Raw genomic sequence first — 21,159 nt, forward strand, 5'->3', positions numbered from 1 at the left:
GCATTCAAACCCAAACTCACCTGAATCCGTCGTCTTCGTCTATCCGAAGTTCTGCTTTTACTCTGGATATAACGGCAAAGTCACGGTCTCACGTTCAAGTGGCGCTCAGCGCCCCCTGCAGTCCCCCAGCGGTACTACACCGAACCGTCCTGAGACCGTGAGGCCGAGCATCCGGATCAAAGCTGAGGATCTGCTCAGCAGTTAGGACAGAGGTGTGAGCAGAATGGCATGTGTGGGGGGGCAGTTAGCTCATCTGGGTGGGCAGAAAACAATACCTGAAAAAATCGGTGGAAAACCATTACTACAACTTCAAGCATAATAATAATAATAATGATAATAATAATCAAAATAATAATAATACTAATAGTAATAATTCAATTCGGTAATGAAAATATGGTCACACTAGCATAAATCATTACCGTCAATTTTGTTAAAAGTGTGGTTTTGTTTGTTTTGGGTTTTTTGGGTTTTTTTGTAAAGAAATGTAGAACTTGTACGATGCAGGCAAACGCACCATTACAACACCATCAGGGTCACAAGAAATGTGTTCACCAAGTAACTGCTAAAGAGAAGAAATAAAGCTGAGAGTACCAGGATACTATTACCCTGCAGTCCTGTTGTGTACCAGAACTAAAATCTACATCCATTGTCCAGCAGAAGAACAAAGTGTTCAACACTCAGAGGCATGGTTAAGGTAAGAGAGGATGAAACCCAACTACCACTCTATCAAGGCAATTTCAAGACAGTCACATCCATCTGGAATACTCTTAAATTGTTTAGAAACTATTCAGAGTAGGCCTATGTCAGATCTCGTTTGTGGCTCAGTGGAATCTTTTTTATGAAGTTTGTTTTTGTTAGTTTTTTTGTTCATTAAGTCTACATTTCAGATCATTATATACAACAAAAACATCCGAAAATCGCCTTTTTTAAAACTTTGCAGATATATGATTTTTTTAAATCACCACCTGCATTTATTCTATCAATACAAGACACAAACAGAGATAATAAATCGTGGCCTTTTTTCTGGCCAGTTTTCTTTGGATGGACAGGGCAAATAGAGCAAATAGAATAGAATAAAAATAGAGAGTAAACATCAGCTATAAACAAATCTACAGAATGAAGACAAGGGTAAATAATAATAATAATAATAATAATAATAATAATAAACATCAGTAAACTAAATAAAAACAGATTTGTACATTTAACAATAAAGGTAAAAATAAATAAATAAATTTAACTGAGCAGACTGAACCAATAAGAAATATAGGGTATATGGATAAATTATAGGGGTATATTCACATTATATTGTACTATACTTGATGATATTTGTGCAAATGTTATTCGTGCAAAATGAGCAGTTGGGCTTCTGTTTTAGAGCTGTTTAGTTGCAGGAAGTTTGCCGTCATCCATCATCTCCTCCAGGCAGGTGGAAACTGTGGATAGGGCTGCAGAGGGGGGGTTTGTTTTAATGTAGAGTTGGGTGTCATCAGCGTAGCAGTGGAAAGATATTCCATGCCGGCTGATGACAGGACCAAGGGGGAGCATGTACAGTGTGAAGAGGGTGGGGCCAAGGACATGTCTGAATTTGCACCTCCCAGGGATACATATTCTGTTCTGTCAGTGAGATATGATGTGAACCGAGCCAGGGTAGTGTCAGAAAGTCCGATGGTGGAGTGGAGGCGGTGTAGAAGGATGTGGTGATCGATGGTGTCGAAAGCTCCGGTGAGGTCAAGAAGGATGAGAAGTGATGGAGAGCCAGCGTCAGCGGTCTGTAGCAGGTCATTGGTAACCCTGACCAGAGCGGTTTCTGTACTGTGGCCAGAGCGGAAACCAGACTGGAACTTCTCATACAAGCTGTTAGTGGTGAGGTGGTTGTGAAGTTGAGCAGAAACTACCTTTTCCAACACCTTTGATAGGAAAGGGAGGTTGGAGATGGGGCGGTAGTTGACCGGTGCTTCTGGGTCCAGGCTGGGCTGTTTGAGTAGTGGCTTGATGACGGCAGTTTTCAGGGATGTGGGGACGTGGCCGGACCGGAGGGACTGATTGATGATTTTGGTGATCATGGGACTTATTGCAGAGGAGTGACTTTTAATAAGGACTGAGGGAAAAGGGTCCAGGGCACAGGTGGAGGGCTTCATCTTCCTCAGAATGACTTCGATGTCATGCTGTGTGGTGTCAGTGAAACAGCAGAGGAGTTGAGTGGTCTCGGACTAGGTGACTGTTTTCACTGATGCATCAGTGGAAGCATTTAAGGGGGTCTGACTACTTCCTGAAGGCTCTGTATAATAACTCCAGACTCCCTCCTCTCATGCTCGGCTCGGGTTCTCCTCAGAACCTCAAATGTTCTTTTGGAGCCTCTCTCCCAGTTTGGGTCTCACGGCTCCACGGTACCCTCTTTAGGGCGATGAGAATACAAAACAAACCCAGTAAAATGGCCCTGTTCTGCATTTTCACAAATCAAAAAAGGTTTAACAAATCCCAAACAAAGTTTTAATGAATCTACAGCCTCTTTAGAATAATTCCATCCAGATTTGAGCAGTCTAACCATTGTAGTTTCCATACAGGACCCAGTTTAGGGCGATCAAAATGCAAAAAATGCAGTGAAATGGCCCTTTATGCCCATCCATTTAATTTGCGAATCGGATGCCAACTTCAGCGTCGTCTCTATGGGCTTGATGTGGCGCTCATGTGCCCCCCCTGGAACATTTAAAATCACTGCTCCACCCCTGCCTGTGGGTGTTTGCTTTGTGATTATTGTGATTATTTCACCATTTGGGTGATCAGCCGATTCATTTATCAGGTCTGCTGTGTAGCTCAGAAACTCTTTGGTTATTCCTCAAGTTCTTAAATAACCTAAATACAACATTTTATTTGTGGAAAACAATACATTTTTGGGCTGTTTACAGTTATTGATTACTGGACGATTCTCATTTCATTCCTGAGATATCTTCCATTCATCAATTAGTATCATAACTAGAAAAATTTCTGGAGAAATTTTGATGGGTGCCAATCTACTACCCGCCCTATCAACAAACCATTTAGTTGAAGTTGAGAGACTCCTGTCACATATTAACTTTGAATGAGGTCTCTGTGATGTCGTATGGCTGAGTTATGAGGCCTCAAAAATAGGGCAGTTTTTGGCATTTTGGGGCTCGTTAAGTGCTTTTCAATCGATTTTCCCATTGAATTTTGGGCCTTAAATTCATAAGACATATCTACTGAAGACAGTCATGTCATTTTTATCAAGGTCCTGTTTAAAATACAGCTTTTATGGCATTTTCAATATGGCCTCGTTAAGTGCTTTTCAATGGATTTTCCCATTGCATTGCGGGTATTTTCAAACTTCCCCTCACTATCAGTTTAAAGGAGAAAAGCAGAGCAGATTTATAACATGAAGCTGTTATAACAGGGCAGCCATCTTGGCTCTGCCCTCATAAGCAGTCTTAGAACAGAGCAGGCTAACGAGGCGTTGCCCCGGTAACAGGCGCAGGTGCTGTGTCTCTGACATGTACGCTCACTATGGCTTCTTAAAATCGGCCTATAATTTTGACTGCACTCGACTGTCTCGAACAAACGGTCGCTGTTCGAAAAGTAAAAGTCGTATCCGAATAATTCTTGAACCGTCAGCGCCCCAAGAGACGGCAGACGCCAACAGTGTAATTTTCATTCGGCTACTATGTGTGGCTCGTTTTTTATGGCAGTTTTAAAATAATTTTTCACCTGAATTTTCTGATTTTAGGCGTTTATAATGGGCGGAATTGTCAGTTGGAGGGCCGACTCTCTGCGCTCATAGGCGATTTGTGATAAATCTTTGAGGCAGAGCTCATTGAGTCTGACTTTGTGTGAAAGAGGACAAAAATACCTACATTTTGAAGTAAAGTTTGTCCAGATCGGGCAGATATTTCGGACATTTGTTTGAGGAATTGGTGCAGTATCAATTTTTGAGTGAGGATCTGAGTCGGCGAGACACCTCAGCTGAGATGTAGTCTTCCTAAAACGTAAACTGCCGTTGTGTCAAAGCTGTAAAATGTATCAACAAACCCTTTGGTTCAGTTAAAGCTGAGAGTCTCCTGTCACATAAACTTTGAACGAGGTCTGTGCGATGCTTTATGGCTGAGTTATAAGGCCTCTAAAATAGGGTAGTTTTTGAATTTTCAATGCATCTTCCCATCCACAATTTTTCCACTTTTTCCCATTTTTCCGGATTTCCTTTCGACTAATGAGAGCCAAACGTCATAGCACAAAGATCGAGGTTGTTGCCCACGCAGCGGTATGCTTTTTATGCCGGTCGGACCGTCGGTGCTAGACTGGTAGCGAACCGAAATTCATGACGGAAACAGGAAAACAATATGTGTGTCTAATGCCTTGGGCGGTCAGACTGAATGTGCTTATTAAACAGCTAAGTTATCACCTGATGAAACTGGACGAGCAGAGAAAGAAGCTCCTGAATTTAGCATCGTATCACTTTCCTTTAATGTGAAACTATCATCTGATAAAGAACAACTCGCTGACGTTTATCTGGGCTGGTTCCATTTCTGTGAGTTCCCAGATTACCCCAGAAGAAGAAGGCTTCTGCCTTTCTGTGGCGGCAGAAAGAAAAGTCAAAGCAAAGAGGCACAGAGGCGGCTGCTTCATTCAGAAAACACTCCAAACATTTATTGAGTCTCGGCTCTCTGAGGCAGAGCTGACGCTAACAGACATTTGGCACAAAGATAGATATGTTTGATTTTCCACACGGAAAACAGCCTGAATCACAGGTAACTTGATGCTGCGCGGGACATTCCTGCGTCTGTGTTCCCACCAGAGGAGGGCGGGCCGAGCGGGGGCGGTTCGACAGGCAGCAGCACGTTTTCTGCTGCCGCTGCTGCACCGGATCCAGAACACTGAAGTCTGAAGCAGAACCTCAGGGAGAACCTCAGGAGAACCACGGAACATGGCCGGCTTCTCCTAACCGAGCCGTCCTCCCCATCGGGCTGCATTCATGTCACATGGGAGAATCTGAACTATTGTTCAAGTAAAAGAAAAAGCAACTCTGGAATCATCTGTCAAGTTTAATAAAAGATGTGTGAGGTTTGTGTTCCGGGGCTGAGAAGGTGGTTCTGATTTTTAAAAGTTCTGTTTTCCAGATGAGTTCCTGGAAATATAAATCAGTTTCTAATGTTTACAAATCAAAGGATGCCTGAATTAATCTGATCGATCCAGGGTTTGGGTTAGAGTCCAGACCCAGAGGAGTCCCGACCCAGAGTCCAGAGGTCTGATCCTCTGGACTCTGATGCTCTGCTTGAGCTCCACGTTGGAAACAACGAGCCTGAGATGCATCTGAACGCTCTGCAGGAACAACCTTCTGCAGCTTTACTCTCCCATGTGACATGAACAGAAACTTCAGCCCCTCACAGTCCTGCAGACCCGGTTGGTTCTGGAGCTAACCTAAAGCTAAAGCTAACCTAAAGCTAAAGCTAACCCCTCGTTAACACCTTCTTTGGCAGAACAGAAAGACTGCACTGGAAAAAATATAAATCTTACCAGGTATATTTGTCTCATTGGGTATCTCATTACACTTAAAGCAATACTATGTAACATTTCTACATCAAAGTAACAGTTTGAAAAAAATTGTGGGGCTAAAATGAGTTTTAATATTACGATCGGCCTGTCTCCTATGCCCTTTGGGGGTCTGAGTTGGAAAAACTGCGCAATGTAACTTTGCTGGAGCGGCCCGGGAGCTGAGCGGAAGTACTTCGACTTGCTTTCTGGCACACCTACCGCAAAAACAAATAGAGCCCTCTCACGCTCCCAGGTATAAGGCTAAGCTAGCGCAACATTGTCGGTACGATCACCATGGCAGAGGCACCGAAGAAACAGAAGAAGACGTTGACTGATGAAGCAAGGAAGAGAAAGAGAGAGGCCGACAAAGCAAGAGACCGTAACCGTACGTTACCTCCAAGCCTGTAGGGGGAGCTCCATAATGGGCTTTTTGAGAAGTTACATAGTATTGCTTTAATATCAGACACAACTGCCTAACAAGCACCATTTCAGCCAGATATAGGGACTTGTTTTAATACAATACATCTGGAATATCTTGTTAAGAGAAAAAGTCTTGAAAACATCTTGTTTTGAGTCACATTTCATATGAAACAAGCTTTTTTTTTTACATTTGAAGAGGTTTTTAAGCTAATTTCAAGATCACTTTTAACTCAAAAGTCCTAAATATCACATTTTATTTCAAGAAATCTTGACAAGCTGATTTTCACTAGTTCCATTGGCAGATTTTTTTTGCTTATTTCAAGCAAAAACGTCTTTTATTTGTTGTTTTTTTACTTATTTTTCGAGGGGCATTTTTTCCAGTGTGAATGTGGTGGACTGGACGGTCTTCATGAACACAAACACAGACAAACGGGGTCAGTAAGGCAGCTATCGTCTGACACACTCTGTGGAAATCTGTTTTAAAACACACTTTGGTCATTTAAAATAAGGTTTCATACGTCTTTAAAATCAGCTACTCTGTAGGTTTATACGTCTGCAGCTTTACAAAGTGCAGGTTGAGACTTTAAACGAGCGGCTTTGTCAGAATAAATACACACGGCAGACTGTGGAAGCAGCAGAGAGAAGCAGGGATGAGGCTACAGGTGAGAGCAGCTGGGGATGTAGCGCCCCCTGCTGGCTGGAGGCTAACGCCCCAAAGAGAGTTAAACATCATGAGGACTGTTTCTTTCTGATCAGAACTTTACTTCTGTCGGTGAGCAGCTGTGGTTCTGTTGGAATGAGACAGAACTCTTTCTGGAGGATTATTGTCAGATGATTTGACTGATTTCAGAGTTTTATTGCACATCTGACACTGATCGGACTGTGAAGCAGCCCAGAGACGCTCAGAAATAAAGGCAGAAACGGCTCAATGAAAGGTTTATGTGATGATAAATGCTACTTTCATTAAAAACAACTGAACAGTTTGTGAAATTAATTATATTTTCTGCAGTAATTTTAAAGAACATTAATTTTAAGGACCTCAGACGGGGAAATAACAGGAGGAAATGCTTCTATGAATGGAATAAATCATCTGGAGTAAATAAATGTGACAATCTGATGCAAAAGGAGGAAAAAGAGAAATAACAACAAAAAAGAAAGAAATTCCACAAAAAAAAGCAACAATTTTAAAGGAATAAAGTTAAAAATTAAAGCAGAAAAAATAATTTATTTCACATTTTATTTGAGGATAAATTAATTTCTCTTTCATTTTAGTAGAATTTATCATCACATAAACAGATTTATAGTTTAATTTATAACTCTGGCCGTTTCTGTCGCTGGGACTCAAACCAGCAGCTAAAGGTGAGCAGGTCTGATCCGGTTCTGATCCGGTTCTGATCCGGTTCTGATCCAGCCTGCTGCTGCTCTGCGGCTGGATTAATGCGCCACGAAAAGTAGTGCCCTGATATTCTCCTGTTGATAAAACCAAAGGACTCTTCAGTCTTCAGCAAGAACCGGATCAGAACCGGGTCAGAACCGGGTCAGAACCAGATCAGAACCGGATCAGAACCGGGTCAGAACCGGGTCAGAACCGGATCAGAACTGGATCAGAACCGGGTCAGAACCAGATCAGAATCATCAGAACCGGATCAGAACCAGATCAGAACCAGATCAGAATCATCAGAACCGGGTCAGAACCGGATCAGAACCGGGTCAGAACCGGGTCAGAACCAGATCAGAACCGGATCAGAACCGGATCAGAACCGGGTCAGAACCGGGTCAGAACCAGATCAGAACCGGATCGGAACCGGGTCAGAACAGCAGATTTGTCGTGACTGTGCCTGAAACTTTAAAGTGGGAGGGGCTTTTAAAGTGGGAGGGGCTTTTAAAAGCAGGAAGTTTGAGTGTTGAGCAGACAGGAAGTCAGACGGCGCAGAGAGGCGCCGCCGTGCTGCTGGTCTGAGTCTGAAGGTTTGGTGTTCAGTCAGGCTAACGCTACGCCAGGCGGTGATGACATCATCGCAGACGTCTGACCTTCATCTGGAAGCTGGTGACGTAACTAGTGGCAGTGATTGGACGTCTGGTCACATGACGCACGCCGTGTCCCTGCAGCCGGGCGGCGTGCTGGGCGGCCGCTCTGCTGAGGAGCTGCGAGAGGTCGGTGGGCGAGCTGGTTTCCTATTGGTCGGTGTGTTTGGGCGTCGCTCTGCCCTGCGTGATGGTAACCCGCGGTTACAGCTGGGTGGGGCCCCGGCTGTACGGCTCGCCGCTGCCAGGAGGCGGCGCCGTCACCAGGCTCCTCAGGTACACGCAGGGGTTCCTCCTCCGGCCGGAGCCGGGCGGCGGTGGCGGCGGCGGCGGCAGCACGCCGGGGGGCCTCAGGGACGCCATGAGGGGCTGCAGCTCCTGCGCCAGCCCACCCTCCTCGTCCTGCTCCTCCTCCTCAGCCTTCTTCTTCTTCTCCGGAAAGCAGAAAGAGCCCTGCGGCGCCGGGGGTCCGATGGAGGTGGTGCTGCCCAGCGCGCTGCCCGGTGGGGTGTAGGAGGCGGGGCGGGGGCCTCCCAGCCTGGAGAGGGCGCTGATGCGGGGGTGGAGCGCCTCGGGGGCGGGGGGGGAGGACATGCTCTCCAGGGAGGAGATGCTCTGGTTCCAGGCCTGCTGCAGGTCCACAGGGATGATCTTCGTGGCCTCCACGGACACACAGGGCGGGGGGGAGCCCACGCCGCCCTTCCACGGCAGGTGGCTGTCCTCAGTGGGGGGCGAGGTGGGCGGGGCCGGAGGGCTGTGGCCGCCTCCCAGAGCGGCTGGAACTGGAAGAGGAAACAACAGCATCAGTTACTGATCTCACACTTCCTGGTACTGAGGCTGTGTTCCAAACCGCATACTACTCCCACTACTCCCACTACTCCCACTACTCCCACTACTCCCACTAACTTTCTGAGTTAGTATGCGAGTTTGAGTAAGCAGAAGTTCCCGGATGCATACTAGATTCTCCTAAATGTTGGGTATGCATCATGAGGTCACTACTCATACTCAAACTACCCAAGATGCAACGTAACGTGACGTCGCCGATCGTCATTTCCTGTCAAAACGGCAGTTTCAAGCTAGCTACAACGAGGGTAGGTTCACTTCCTGTTTTCAAAACAAAAGCACCAATTGTATGGTAATGGCTTTCCCTATGATAAAAGGCAACGGGTATTTTATTTTGTGAAAATAACAGGAAGTGCGTTAGCTCACTGCGGCTAGCTTTAGTAGCGCCGAATTCGTGGGAACAAAATTGTAAACAGCCGGTATTTTGACCGAGCTCCATCATATCTTAAAGATCTCAAAGTTGGATATTTTCCCAACAGAGTACTTTGCTCTCAAACTGCAGGTTTACTTGAGGTTCCCAGAGTTTCTAAAAGTAGAATGGGAGGCAGAGCCTTCAGTTATCAGGCCCCTCTCTGTGGAACCAGCTGCCAGTTTGGGAGGCAGAGCCTTCAGTTATCAGGCCCCTCTCTGTGGAACCAGCTGCCAGTTTGGGAGGCAGAGCCTTCAGTTATCAGGCCCCTCTCTGTGGAACCAGCTGCCAGTTTGGGAGGCAGAGCCTTCAGTTATCAGGCCCCTCTCTGTGGAACCAGCTGCCAGTTTGGGAGGCAGAGCCTTCAGTTATCAGGCCCCTCTCTGTGGAACCAGCTGCCAGTTTGGGAGGCAGAGCCTTCGGTTATCAGGCCCCTCTCTATGGAACCAGCTGCCAGTTTGGGAGGCAGAGCCTTCAGTTATCAGGCCCCTCTCTGAGGAACCAGCTGCCAGTTTGGGACGCAGAGCCTTCAGTTATCAGGCCCCTCTCTGTGGAACCAGCTGCCAGTTTGGGAGGCAGAGCCTTCGGTTATCAGGTCCCTCTCTGTGGAACCAGCTGCCAGTTTGGGAGGCAGAGCCTTCAGTTATCAGGCCCCTCTCTGAGGAACCAGCTGCCAGTTTGGGACGCAGAGCCTTCAGTTATCAGGCCCCTCTCTGAGGAACCAGCTGCCAGTTTGGGAGGCAGAGCCTTCAGTTATCAGGCCCCTCTCTGTGGAAGCAGCTGCCAGTTTGGGAGGCAGAGCCTTCAGTTATCAGGCCCCTCTCTGTGGAACCAGCTGCCAGTTTGGGAGGCAGAGCCTTCAGTTATCAGGCCCCTCTCTGTGGAACCGGCTGCCAGTTTGGGAGGCAGAGCCTTCAGTTATCAGGCCCCTCTCTGTGGAACCGGCTGCCAGTTTGGGAGGCAGAGCCTTCAGTTATAAGCCCTGTTAAATAGAAATGTGTGTCCGGTTAAACCCGTCAGTAACTCTCTGCAGGTTTCCCGCTGGATCAGAACTACGTGTTTCTTTACCTGATTTAGGTCGTTCCTTCGGCGTCTCCACCTTGCGAGCGATGAAGGTGATGCCAACGTCTTCCTCCTTCTCTGGGTCCGAATGCTCAGCTTTGTCCCCGTCGGGCTCCACAGGAACGACCACCGGATCTGACACACAGAGCGCGGCTGTTAGCTCGTTAAGCTAAGATACGCTAACCGACCGTTAGCATCCGTTAACATTAATGTTCCCCATGATGATCAGAGTTTTGGGGAGCTGCGGCTCGGTCTCTAACTTTATCTGTGTTACCTTTGTCCTGCCAGCTGACGTTGCGTCTGGGTTTGTCCCCGCCGTCCTCCTTGACGTCGGATCCTCGGCGCTGTTGGATGATGAAATAAATTACATTCATAAGTTTATTAACTTATTACTTACTGAGGGAAGCCTCTGCTTCCCTCAGAGGCTGAAGCGTGTGCAGGTGTGCGGGCTGAAGGCCTCTTGCCTTCTTCAGGCTGCGCTCCTTCTTGTGTCTCTTGTATCGGGTTGATTTGAACGTCTCCATGCGGCTCCTCATGTTCCTCTGGAACACCTCCCGGTCCTGGCGCTCCTTCTCCCCCAGAGGCATGAAGTGGCGGCTGTACTGGGACTGATACTGAGAGGGGACACAAATAGGGCATTCAGGGCCGGAGAGAGCAGCTGAAACACATCCCAGGAGCCCCAGGTGTCCCCTAAACTCCTCCTCCAGGACTCTAAGTCTATGTTCAAAACCGCATACTTCTCCTACTTCTCCTACTAACTTTCTGAGTTAGTATGCGAGTTTGATTAAGCGAGAAGTTCCCGGATGCATCCTAGATTCTCCTAAATGTTGGGTATGCATCATGAGGTTACTACTCATACTCAAACTACCCAAGATGCAACGTAATGTGACGTCGCCGATCGTCATTTCCTGTCAAAACGGCAGTTTCAAGCTAGCTACAACGAGGGTAGGTTCACTTCCTGTTTTCAGAACAAAAGCACCAATTGTATGGTAATGGCTTTCCCTATGATAAAAGGCAACGGGTATTTTATTTTGTGAAAATAACCGGAAGTGCGTTAGCTCACTGCGGCTAGCTTTAGTAGCGCCGAATTCATGGGAACAAAATTGTAAACAGCCGGTATTTTGTCAGGTTTTCAACACGTTGGGGATCTAAACGACTACTTTCTCACCTGAAAATGTTTCAAATGTTGCTAAAGTTTACAGAGTTTAGAGCTTAAGGGAAATCAGCTTCAGGCCGGCTGATTTCAGCTCGGGCAGGAGCGAAATGCATTGTGGGTAAACGCTCTGCATACTGTCTGATCGATGAGTATGCAGTATGGAGTATGCAGTATGTACTATGTAGTATGCAGTATGTACTATGTAGTATGTAGTATGTAGTATGCAGTATGGAAGTATGTAGTATGTAGTATGTAGTATGCAGTATGGAGTATGCAGTATGTAGTTTGTAGTATGTAGTATGTAGTTTGTAGTATGCAGTATGTAGTATGCAGTATGTACTATGTAGTATGTAGTATGTAGTACTGAATCGGCTCTGCTAAAAGTCACCAATGATCTGCTTCTCACTTTAGATTCAGGTCAAAATGCGATCCTGGTTCTTTTGGACCTCAGTGCAGCGTTTGATACTGTGGACCACAACACCCTCCTATCCCGTCTTGAGGACTGGGTAGGCATAAAGGGGACAGCATTACTCTGGTTCAGCTCCTACCTCAGACACAGAACCTTCTCTGTATCCCTTGGTTGCTCCTCTTCCTCCTCAGCTCCTGTTTCTTATGGGGTCCCGCAAGGCTCCATTTTGGGCCCTTTGCTGTTTTGTTTATACATGCTCCCCCTTGGCGACATCATCCGGCGTTATGACATCTCTTTTCACTTTTATGCCGATGACACCCAGCTATACCTGCCCCTAAAATCTGATAACTCCATTCAGCCTCTTCTGGATTGTCTCCAGGATATTAAGCGCTGGATGAGTAGTAACTTCCTTCAGCTAAATGATGGTAAGACAGAGGTCATCATTTTTGGCCCTCCTAAAGCTAGGCCCCTGATCGAAGGACAATTAGCCCACCTCTCCCCTTTTGTCAAGCCACATGCCAAAAATCTAGGTGTCACCATTGACTCAGAGCTCTGTTTTAAAAGGCAGATTAGCTCTGTTATCAAGAGTAGCTTCCATCAGCTGAGAATTATTTCCCATCTCAAACCCTCCCTGTCTCCCAAGGACTTAGAAACAGTAATTCATGCATTTGTTACATCCCGGTTAGATTATTGCAACTCCCTCTATCTTGGTCTCCCCCAGTCCCAACTTTCTCGTCTGCAATTGGTACAGAATGCAGCTGCAAGGCTGCTAACTGGCACCAAAAAATATCAACACATCACCCCTGTACTGGCCTCCTTACACTGGCTCCCCATTAGCTTTAGGATCCACTTTAAAGTCCTGCTGATTGTATATAAGGCACTGCATGGGTTGGCTCCCTCATACATCTCAGACCTCCTCCATCCCCTCTCAGCATCCAGGTCCCTTAGATCTGCCGACAAGGGTCTTCTCTCTGTGGCCCGCACCCGCCTCAAGCAAAAAGGCGATAGAGCTTTTGCAGTAGCAGCCCCACGTCTGTGGAATTGTCTTCCCCCAGATGTTAGACTGTCTCCCTCTGTGACCAACTTTAAATCAAGGCTCAAGACCCACCTATACTCCCTGGCCTTCCCTGCTTCCTAGCTTTCCATCTCGCTCCTCTCTTTATATTCAAGTGTCTTCTGTTCTGTTGCTATTCATTTGTTAGTGCTGTCTATTTGTCAATTGCATTTCTGTATTTGTCTTTCTTACTCTCTTTGTGTTTGCTTTTATATTTTGCTTGTTCTGATTTGCTTTTATTTTTCTATTTTTTTTTAGCCATATCATATGTACAGCACTTTGGTCAGTGGAAACTGTTTTAAACGTGCTCTATAAATAAAAATTACTTACTTACTTACTTACTAGTATGCAGTATGTAGTATGCAGTATCTGGTATGTAGTATGCAGTATGTAGTATGGAAGTATGTAGCATGTAGTATGCAGCATGTAATATGCAGTATGTAGTATGTAGTATGGAAGTATGTAGTATGCAGCATGTAGTATGCAGTATGTAGTATGTAGTATGCAGTATGGAAGTATGTAGTATGTAGTATGCTGTATGTAGTATGCAGTATGCAGTATGTAGTATGTACTATGTAGTATGCAGTATGTAGTATGTAGTATGCAGTATGCAGTATGGAAGTATGTAGTATATAGTATGTAGTATGTAGTATGCAGTATGTAGTATGTAGTATAGAAGTATGTAGTATGGAAGTATGTAGTATGGAAGTATGTAGTATGTAGTATGCAGTATGTAGTATGTAGTATGTAGCATGTAGTATTCAGTATGTAGTATGGAAGTATGTAGTATGTAGTATGGAAGTATGGAAGTATGTAGTATGGAAGTATGTAGTATGTAGTTTGTAGTTTGTAGTATGGAAGTATGTAGTATATAGTATGTAGTATGTAGTATGTAGTATGCAGTATGTAGTATGCAATATGTAGTATGTAGTATGTAGTATGGAAGTATGTAGTATGGAAGTATGTAGTATGCAGTATGTATTATGTAGAATGCAGTATGGAAGTATGTAGTATGTAGTATGCAGTATGTAGTATGTAGTATGCAGTATGTAGTATGTAGTATGCAGTATGTAGTATGCAGTATGCAATATGCAGTATGTAGTATGTAGTATGTAGTATGTAGTATGCAGTATGTAGTATGCAGTATGCAATATGCAGTATGTAGTATGTAGTATGTAGTATGTAGTATGCAGTATGTAGTATGCAGTATGCAATATGTAGTATGCAGTATGCAATATGCAGTATGTAGTATGCAGTATGTAGTATGCAGTATGTAGTATGTAGAATGCAGTATGGAAATATGTAGTATGTAGTATGCAGTATGTAGTATGTAGTATGCAGTATGTAGTATGCAGTATGCAGTATGTAGTATGCAGTATGTAGTATGCAGTATGTAAGTATGTAGTATGTAGTATGGAAGTATGTAGTATTTAGTATGTAGTATGCAGTATAGAAGTATGTAGTATGTAGTATGCAGTATGTAGTATGCAGTATGTAAAAAAACCCTAAAGGACCCTGTTACCCCCCAAAGGACCCTGTAACCCCCCTAAAGGACTCTGTTACCCCCCTAAAGGACCCTGTAACCCCCTAAAGGACCCTGTTACCCCCCAAAGGACCCTGTAACCCCCCTAAAGGACCCTGTTACCCTCCTAAAGGACCCTGTAACCCCCCTAAAGGACCCTGTAACCCCCCTAAAGGACGCTGTTACCCCCCTAAAGGACCCTGTAACCCCCCTAAAGGACCCTGTTACCCCCCTAAAGGACGCTGTTACCCCCCTAAAGGACCCTGTAACCCCCCTAAAGGACTCTGTAACCCCCCTAAAGGACCCTGTTACCCCCCTAAAGGACTCTGTTACCCCCCTAAAGGACTCTGTTACCCCCCAAAGGACCCTGTAACCCCCCTAAAGGACCCTGTTACCCCCCTAAAGGACTCTGTTACCCCCCAAAGGACCCTGTAACCCCCCTAAAGGACTCTGTAACCCCCCTAAAGGACCCTGTTACCCCCCAAAGGACCCTGTTACCCCCCTAAAGGACTCTGTTACCCCCCAAAGGACCCTGTTACCCCCCTAAAGGACTCTGTAACCCCCCAAAGGACGCTGTTACCCCCCAAAGGACCCTGTAACCCCCCTAAAGGACTCTGTAACCCCCCTAAAGGACCCTGTAACCCCCCTAAAGGACTCTGTAACCCCCCTAAAGGACCCTGTTACCCCCCAAAGGACCCTGTTACCCCCCTAAAGGACTCTGTAACCCCCCAAAGGACCCTGTAACCCCCCTAAAGGACTCTGTAACCCCCCTAAAGGACCCTGTTACCCCCCTAAAGGACTCTGTTACCCCCCTAAAGGACCCTGTAACCCCCCTAAAGGACCCTGTTACCCCCCTAAAGGACGCTGTTACCCCCTAAAGGACCCTGTAACCCCCCTAAAGGACTCTGTAACCCCCCAAAGGACCCTGTAACCCCCCCAAAGGACCCTGTAACCCCCCTAAAGGACCCTGTAACCCCCCCAAAGGACCCTGTAACCCCCCCAAAGGACCCTGTAACCCCCCAAAGGACCCTGTTACCCCCCTAAAGGACCCTGTAACCCCCCCAAAGGACCCTGTAACACCCCTAAAGGACTCTGTTACCCCCCTAAAGGACTCTGTAACCCCCCAAAGGACCCTGTTACCCCCCTAAAGGACCCTGTAACCCCCCTAAAGGACCCTGTTACCCCCCTAAAGGACCCTCCCTGCCTCAGACTTACCCGTCTCCTGGGCTTGTACAGGTTTCCAGCGAGGACGTGGTGCGTCTCGCTGTCCTCCTCCACTTTGGCTCCGGGGACGTTATCGATCACCTGCAGGTCCAGGCAGACGCCGCTGCCGTTCTCACGCCTGAAACACACGGTTAGCACGAGGCTGTTAGCACGAGGCTGTTAGCACGAGGCTGTTAGCACGATGCTGTTAGCACGATGCTAAGAGCTTCAGCTTGATGTTCGACACGTTTCACACACTGACAGGTGATCATCAACTTCTGATCATCGATATCTGATCATTGATTTCTGATCATTGATTTCTGATCATCGACTTCTGATCAGTTCAATCAGAACTGATCGGTTCAATCAGTTCTGACAGTTCTTGTGAGGCGGTCATGTGACTCACAGGTAGTTGGTGACGTTGGTGACTTCAGGGAAGGAGGCTCTGCTCGCCATGGAGGGCAGAGACAGTCGGGCTGAGGTCAGGACGTTCCCACCCTGCACACACATGAAAAGGTTAAAGGTTAAAGGTGAACCTCCTGAGGCCTGTGGCCTTTCAGGCCTGTGAGATCCTCATCAAACTGACTTCAGGGGTCTGAACCCGATCCTTCAGCCCAGGAGCTTCACCGGATGAAGCAACTCGGAGACCTTCAATTTTTCATAAGTACAGATACATGTTCCTCAAAAACCTATAAATTAAACTGTGGGGTCCCCCAAGGCTCAATTTTAGGCCCAATACTTTTTAATTTGTACATGCTTCCGCTTTGCGATGTCATCAGTATTTTCAAACCCTTCCTGGGTCTGGTTCTGGTCGCCTCAGGCACGCTCAGGACGGGAGATTGGACTGAAGACAAGTTTCGGTGCAATCTGTTGGTTTCCTTAGCTAGGAAACTGTTTTTGAATTGGCTCTATATGAATGAATTGGATTATTTTATAAATAATTATGATTACAATTAATTGAATTCCAATTGGACTTTATTATCTAAGTGCCTTGAGATGACATTTGTTGTATTTGGTGCTTTATGAATAAAAATGAGTTGAATTAAGCGGGACTTAATTAGGTGTCCAGTCTGTATTTAATTGGGTGGGAACCAGGACAATGTGTGAAGAATGAGAGTGCAACCTTACAATCATCAAGATTTATGTACCTCACTGGTTTTGTTTTTGTTTGTTGTTTTTGTTACATGTTCATAAAACAAAATAAAAACTTTAATTATAAAAAAAAAAAAATAAATGAGTTGAATTGAATCAGGAGATACGGCATTAATTTCCATCGCTATGCTGATGACACACAGCTCTATATCGCTGTGTCTCCTGAGGACACAAGGCCAGCTGATATTCTTCTTAACTCTATTTCAGATATAAAATCATGGATGGCAGATAAGCTCAACCAGGACGAAACAGAGGTTTTAATTATTGGTCCTGAAGCCAAGAGACAGAAACTTTTGCTAAAACTACAACATTTTAAACCATCCCAATGTGTTCAGAACCTGGGAGTCACTTTTGACTCTGCGCTTGATTTTTATCAAAAATATAACCAAAATAGGTTTCTGTCAGCTTAGGAACATTGCCAGAGTCCTTCGGTTTCTCTCTCAGTCTAACACGGAGGTGCTGATGCATGCTTTTATCTGCTTTCTGGTCTTCCCAAAAAGAGCTTCTCAAATCTACAACTACTTCAAAACTCAGCCGCACGTGTGCTGACGATTTTAAGGTTCTTTTATTAGTTTTTAAGTGTCTTAATGGTCTTGGGCCTTCTTATCTATCTGACCTGCTTTTATATTACTGACCCTCGCGGACCCTGAGGTGCTCCGGCTCCGGCCTTTTAGTTCATTCCAAATGTAAGAACAAAAACCCACGGTGAGGCATCCTTCTATTACTATGGCCCAGGTCTGTGGAACGGCCTGCCGCAGAGACTCAGGGCCGCAGAGACTGGCAATGTTTTTAAAAGCAGGTTCAAGACACCTTTTTAACTTGGCTTTTATACCTTTTTAACTTGGCTTTTAATTGATTTCCTTCTTATCCCTCTTATATCCCTTTTAACTACTTATCTATGGTGTTTAACTTCGATCCTAGCCGAAGGCTGTTTTCTAGGATAACGTTTTAGGAATAATATCTTATGCCTTTTAAATGTATTTATTGTATTCTGTTATTATTATTATCGTTATTTTTATTATTTCTATTTATTTTTTCATTTATTTTATTTATTTATTTTTTCTTTTAATTCATTTATTTAATTTATGTTTTTTTTTTGCTTCCATCTATTATTATCTTTTTTTTTTTTTTTTTTACTACTACTTTGAATACTGATTATATCCTGCCTTTTATCCTCCAGCTCTAGTGTTTTCCTCAAGGGGAGCCCTCCACACCGGGAGTTGAGCTGGGGGCCTGTCCGGGATGGGCTGGAGGAGCGCTGCACGGTGGCATTACGGCCGCGGCGTGGGCTCCTCCGTCCGTCCTGGTCGGGGCGGCCCCCCTTGGGGCTGTGGCCGGCTAGATTTCCTGGAGTGGACGGCTCCCCAAATTAACGCTTTCCTCACCTGGTTCCTCAGAGCCCAGCAACATCGCATTTTAAAGAGCTTTGTTTGCCACTGTGTGTACATGTCTGAGTGGGTGGGTGTGTGGATACATGGGGGGTGGGGGTTTTAACCTTTTAACCTGTACAGCACTTTGTGTTACATCTTATGTATGAAAGGTGCTATATAAATAAAGTAAATAATAAATAATAATAATAATAAAGATCTCAACTGAAGTCAGACTGGAGCTTTTATTTCAGCTTTCACTGAGGTGCAGCCTCATGTTATTCTTATTCTATGCTGCCTGACAGCATTTTATTCTGACCTTTAAATGTTTTAACAAGAGTTTGTCAGGTTTTTGTCTCTTTCTGTCAGCTCAAACTCTGGAACTCCTCCAGGCTTTTCATGGCGTCCACAGACAGCTGATCACAGCTCTGTTTAACCCCCCCCCCCCGATGTTCAAACTGTTCCAGCCGGATGCAACTGAAGCTGTCAGAGCTCCTGATGCTGCCCCCTGCTGGAGGCACCTGGGAGTTAATAATCCTCCTCCATCACTTCTGAAGAGTTTTCCACATTTATCCAACATTTCTGAACTTAGCTGTGGCTAAAAGCTGCCTATCGGTCGAGTTTCCACCAGGTGCATGATGGGAAATACCCTCAGAAAGATGCAGCTGTGGTCTCACAGACAGTGACCCTGTGCGGTGTCGGTACCGGCGGCCCACACGGGGGTTCTGCTTCAGCTCCTACCTGGTCGATGACGCTGATGGCGTCCCGGATGTTGATCTTCTGGTACGCCTCCCACAGCTCGCTCTTCCTGTACACGGACTTCCTCAGCAGCAGCTTGCTCAGGTAGTTCTTATCGAACTGCTCCCACCTGCAGACAGACAGCAGCGTTCTGAGGTTCTGATTCTGTTCTGAGCTTCTGAGGTTCTGTAACTTGTGCTGACGGAGTGGGACTCACTTGTCTCTCCAGTGGTGATACCCCTGCAGCCCGGCGATGTCCTCCACTGCAGTCAGGATGTGGTCGAAGGCCTGGAGAACACACACGTGCACACACACATGCACTAATGCATTAATAATAATAATAATAATAACAAAAAGAGGAAGAGAAGTGCACTGTAAAGAATTTACCGTAAAGTTTGTAAAGTTATTTTACAGTGGAGCTGCTGTTATTTATTTTAACAGTATATTGCCGTTTTTCGGATTACAGCACATCTACCATAATTTATTTAACAGTATAATAACATATTTTGGATTTGGACAGCAATTCGTTACAAAGACTGTTTTATGCTGTTAAATTACAGTTATCTGCTGGTATTGTTAAATGACTGATTTAACTGTTAATTTACATGTGAGGGATGAATATTCAACAGTATGTAAAATACAGTCGGATACTGTTGTAAATCCACCGTTAATATACAGCAATCCGCTACAGTGTCGGGATGGAGAGGAGAAAAAGGAGGTGAAGAGGCTCATTTCATGTCAGAGTTGGTCCTTTTCACCTTCTCCGTCCTCCTGCCTGAGACTCAGAAATCCCTCGTGTCCACATACTTTTGAAACCCATCTCCTTCCCTGCGAGGCGGCTGCAGGAGGTTTAACCCTCGAACACATCAAAGATGTGCGGACGTTGCTGAAGCAGCACTTAAGATGAAGGATGGGCGATGACATCACAGGACGCCTTAAAGCGTCACCGAAAACAGTCGGTCTTATAGAAGCTGCGGTTCTGATTATTATCGATGTTAACTCATTGGCTGCCAGCCATTTTCAGTGAAGAGAGAGCTAAAAGTGTTTTACAGTTTTTTGACTGATTTTCCAAGACCCTCAGAAAAGTGTGTCTTATGACTATGTACACACCGAAATTACCAAAAGAAAGAGTAGACTCTCTTCTTTCATCAGGAAAAAAAAGTTTGTTTCTACCGTTTTCAGTCCTTTAGTAATAGACAGTAGAACATAGGTTGGTTTCACCAAAAACAGCTGTTTGACCAAAAAAACGGAGAAAACAAGCTTCTTTTTTTTTGTGCATAGTGGCACTGCTGCCACCTAGCGGGTAATTTTGCCAGTACATTCTCTGTTTAGTGTTTACAAGCCTAAGATTTAGTGACGAACTCCGCTAGATTGTCCCCCAGCCCGCTCCGTTAAAAACGCAATTGACGTCTATAGACGTCTTTGGCACCGAAAGAGTTAAACTGAAGTGTCTGACAGGAATAATCTGTCCAACAGCAGAGAACAGAAGAAGAAGAAAGGTCACCCTTTCGTGGATCTCCTCGTTGATGGTCGGCTTCTTGCTGGTGGCACGAGGAACTTTGAGCCAGTTCACCAGCGGCTTGATGGTCAGACCCTGGAAGCGGAAGAAGAACAGGCTGGTCAGAAGTAATGGGACAGCAGCGTCAGATCTACGGTCTCTAAAACACTTATTTTAGAGACGAACAACAACAGAACCAGCTGCATGTTTCCTGATGGTCAAACTGAGATCAGACGTGTTCTGGCTCCAGTTTGAGGGTGCGTTTGTTTTGTGTCCGGCGCAACGGCCCAAGGTTTACTGTGGCTGTGCTCGAAACCGCCTACTTCTCCTACTAACTTTTTTAGTTAGTATGCGAGTTTGAGTAAGCCAGAAGTTCCCGGATAAATACTAGATTCTCCGAAATGTTGGGTATGCATCATGCCCCATTGGTCCGTGTGAACAGCCAATGATGGGCCCCCTTGTTGTCTTAAAAGTACTGGATGTGAGTAGATGAGCAGAGTAAATTCTCTCTGTTGAACTTGGATTAAACAAACATTTGCAGGTGCCCATGGTGGACGTAAATGCACTGGAACCTTGTTAGAATAAAAACGAGGAGAAGTTTCTCTCTTTAAACTCTTGGGCTGTGTTCGAAACCGCCTACTTCTCATCCTACTCCCACTACTCCTACTAACTTTAACTTTTTTTTAACCCTCTGGGGTCTGAGGCCTTTTCAGAGACTTTGACGAAGTTGTCACCACCTTGACATTTTCAAGTATTTCAA

The 21,159-nt window shown here is 45.4% G+C and overlaps 1 protein-coding gene across 1 annotated transcript in view; it reads right to left on the minus strand.

The window, feature by feature from the left end:
* Positions 1-4,630: 4,630 nt before the first annotated feature.
* slc9a5 (solute carrier family 9 member A5) overlaps positions 4,631-21,159 on the minus strand; it is a 47,563-nt gene continuing 31,034 nt past the window's right edge. Inside the window, exons 8-16 of the mRNA XM_075468800.1 lie at positions 20,406-20,495; positions 19,119-19,189; positions 18,905-19,031; positions 16,051-16,142; positions 15,657-15,783; positions 10,765-10,914; positions 10,575-10,644; positions 10,307-10,435; positions 4,631-8,768 (exon numbers count right to left, since the gene is read on the minus strand). Coding sequence (XP_075324915.1) covers positions 8,191-8,768; positions 10,307-10,435; positions 10,575-10,644; positions 10,765-10,914; positions 15,657-15,783; positions 16,051-16,142; positions 18,905-19,031; positions 19,119-19,189; positions 20,406-20,495 — 1,434 coding nt within the window. The 3' untranslated portion in view covers positions 4,631-8,190. The remainder of the gene's footprint in view (positions 8,769-10,306; positions 10,436-10,574; positions 10,645-10,764; positions 10,915-15,656; positions 15,784-16,050; positions 16,143-18,904; positions 19,032-19,118; positions 19,190-20,405; positions 20,496-21,159) is intronic.

The sequence above is a fragment of the Odontesthes bonariensis genome, chromosome 1, assembly GCF_027942865.1.
Source record: "Odontesthes bonariensis isolate fOdoBon6 chromosome 1, fOdoBon6.hap1, whole genome shotgun sequence".
NCBI classification, from domain to species: domain Eukaryota; kingdom Metazoa; phylum Chordata; class Actinopteri; order Atheriniformes; family Atherinopsidae; genus Odontesthes; species Odontesthes bonariensis.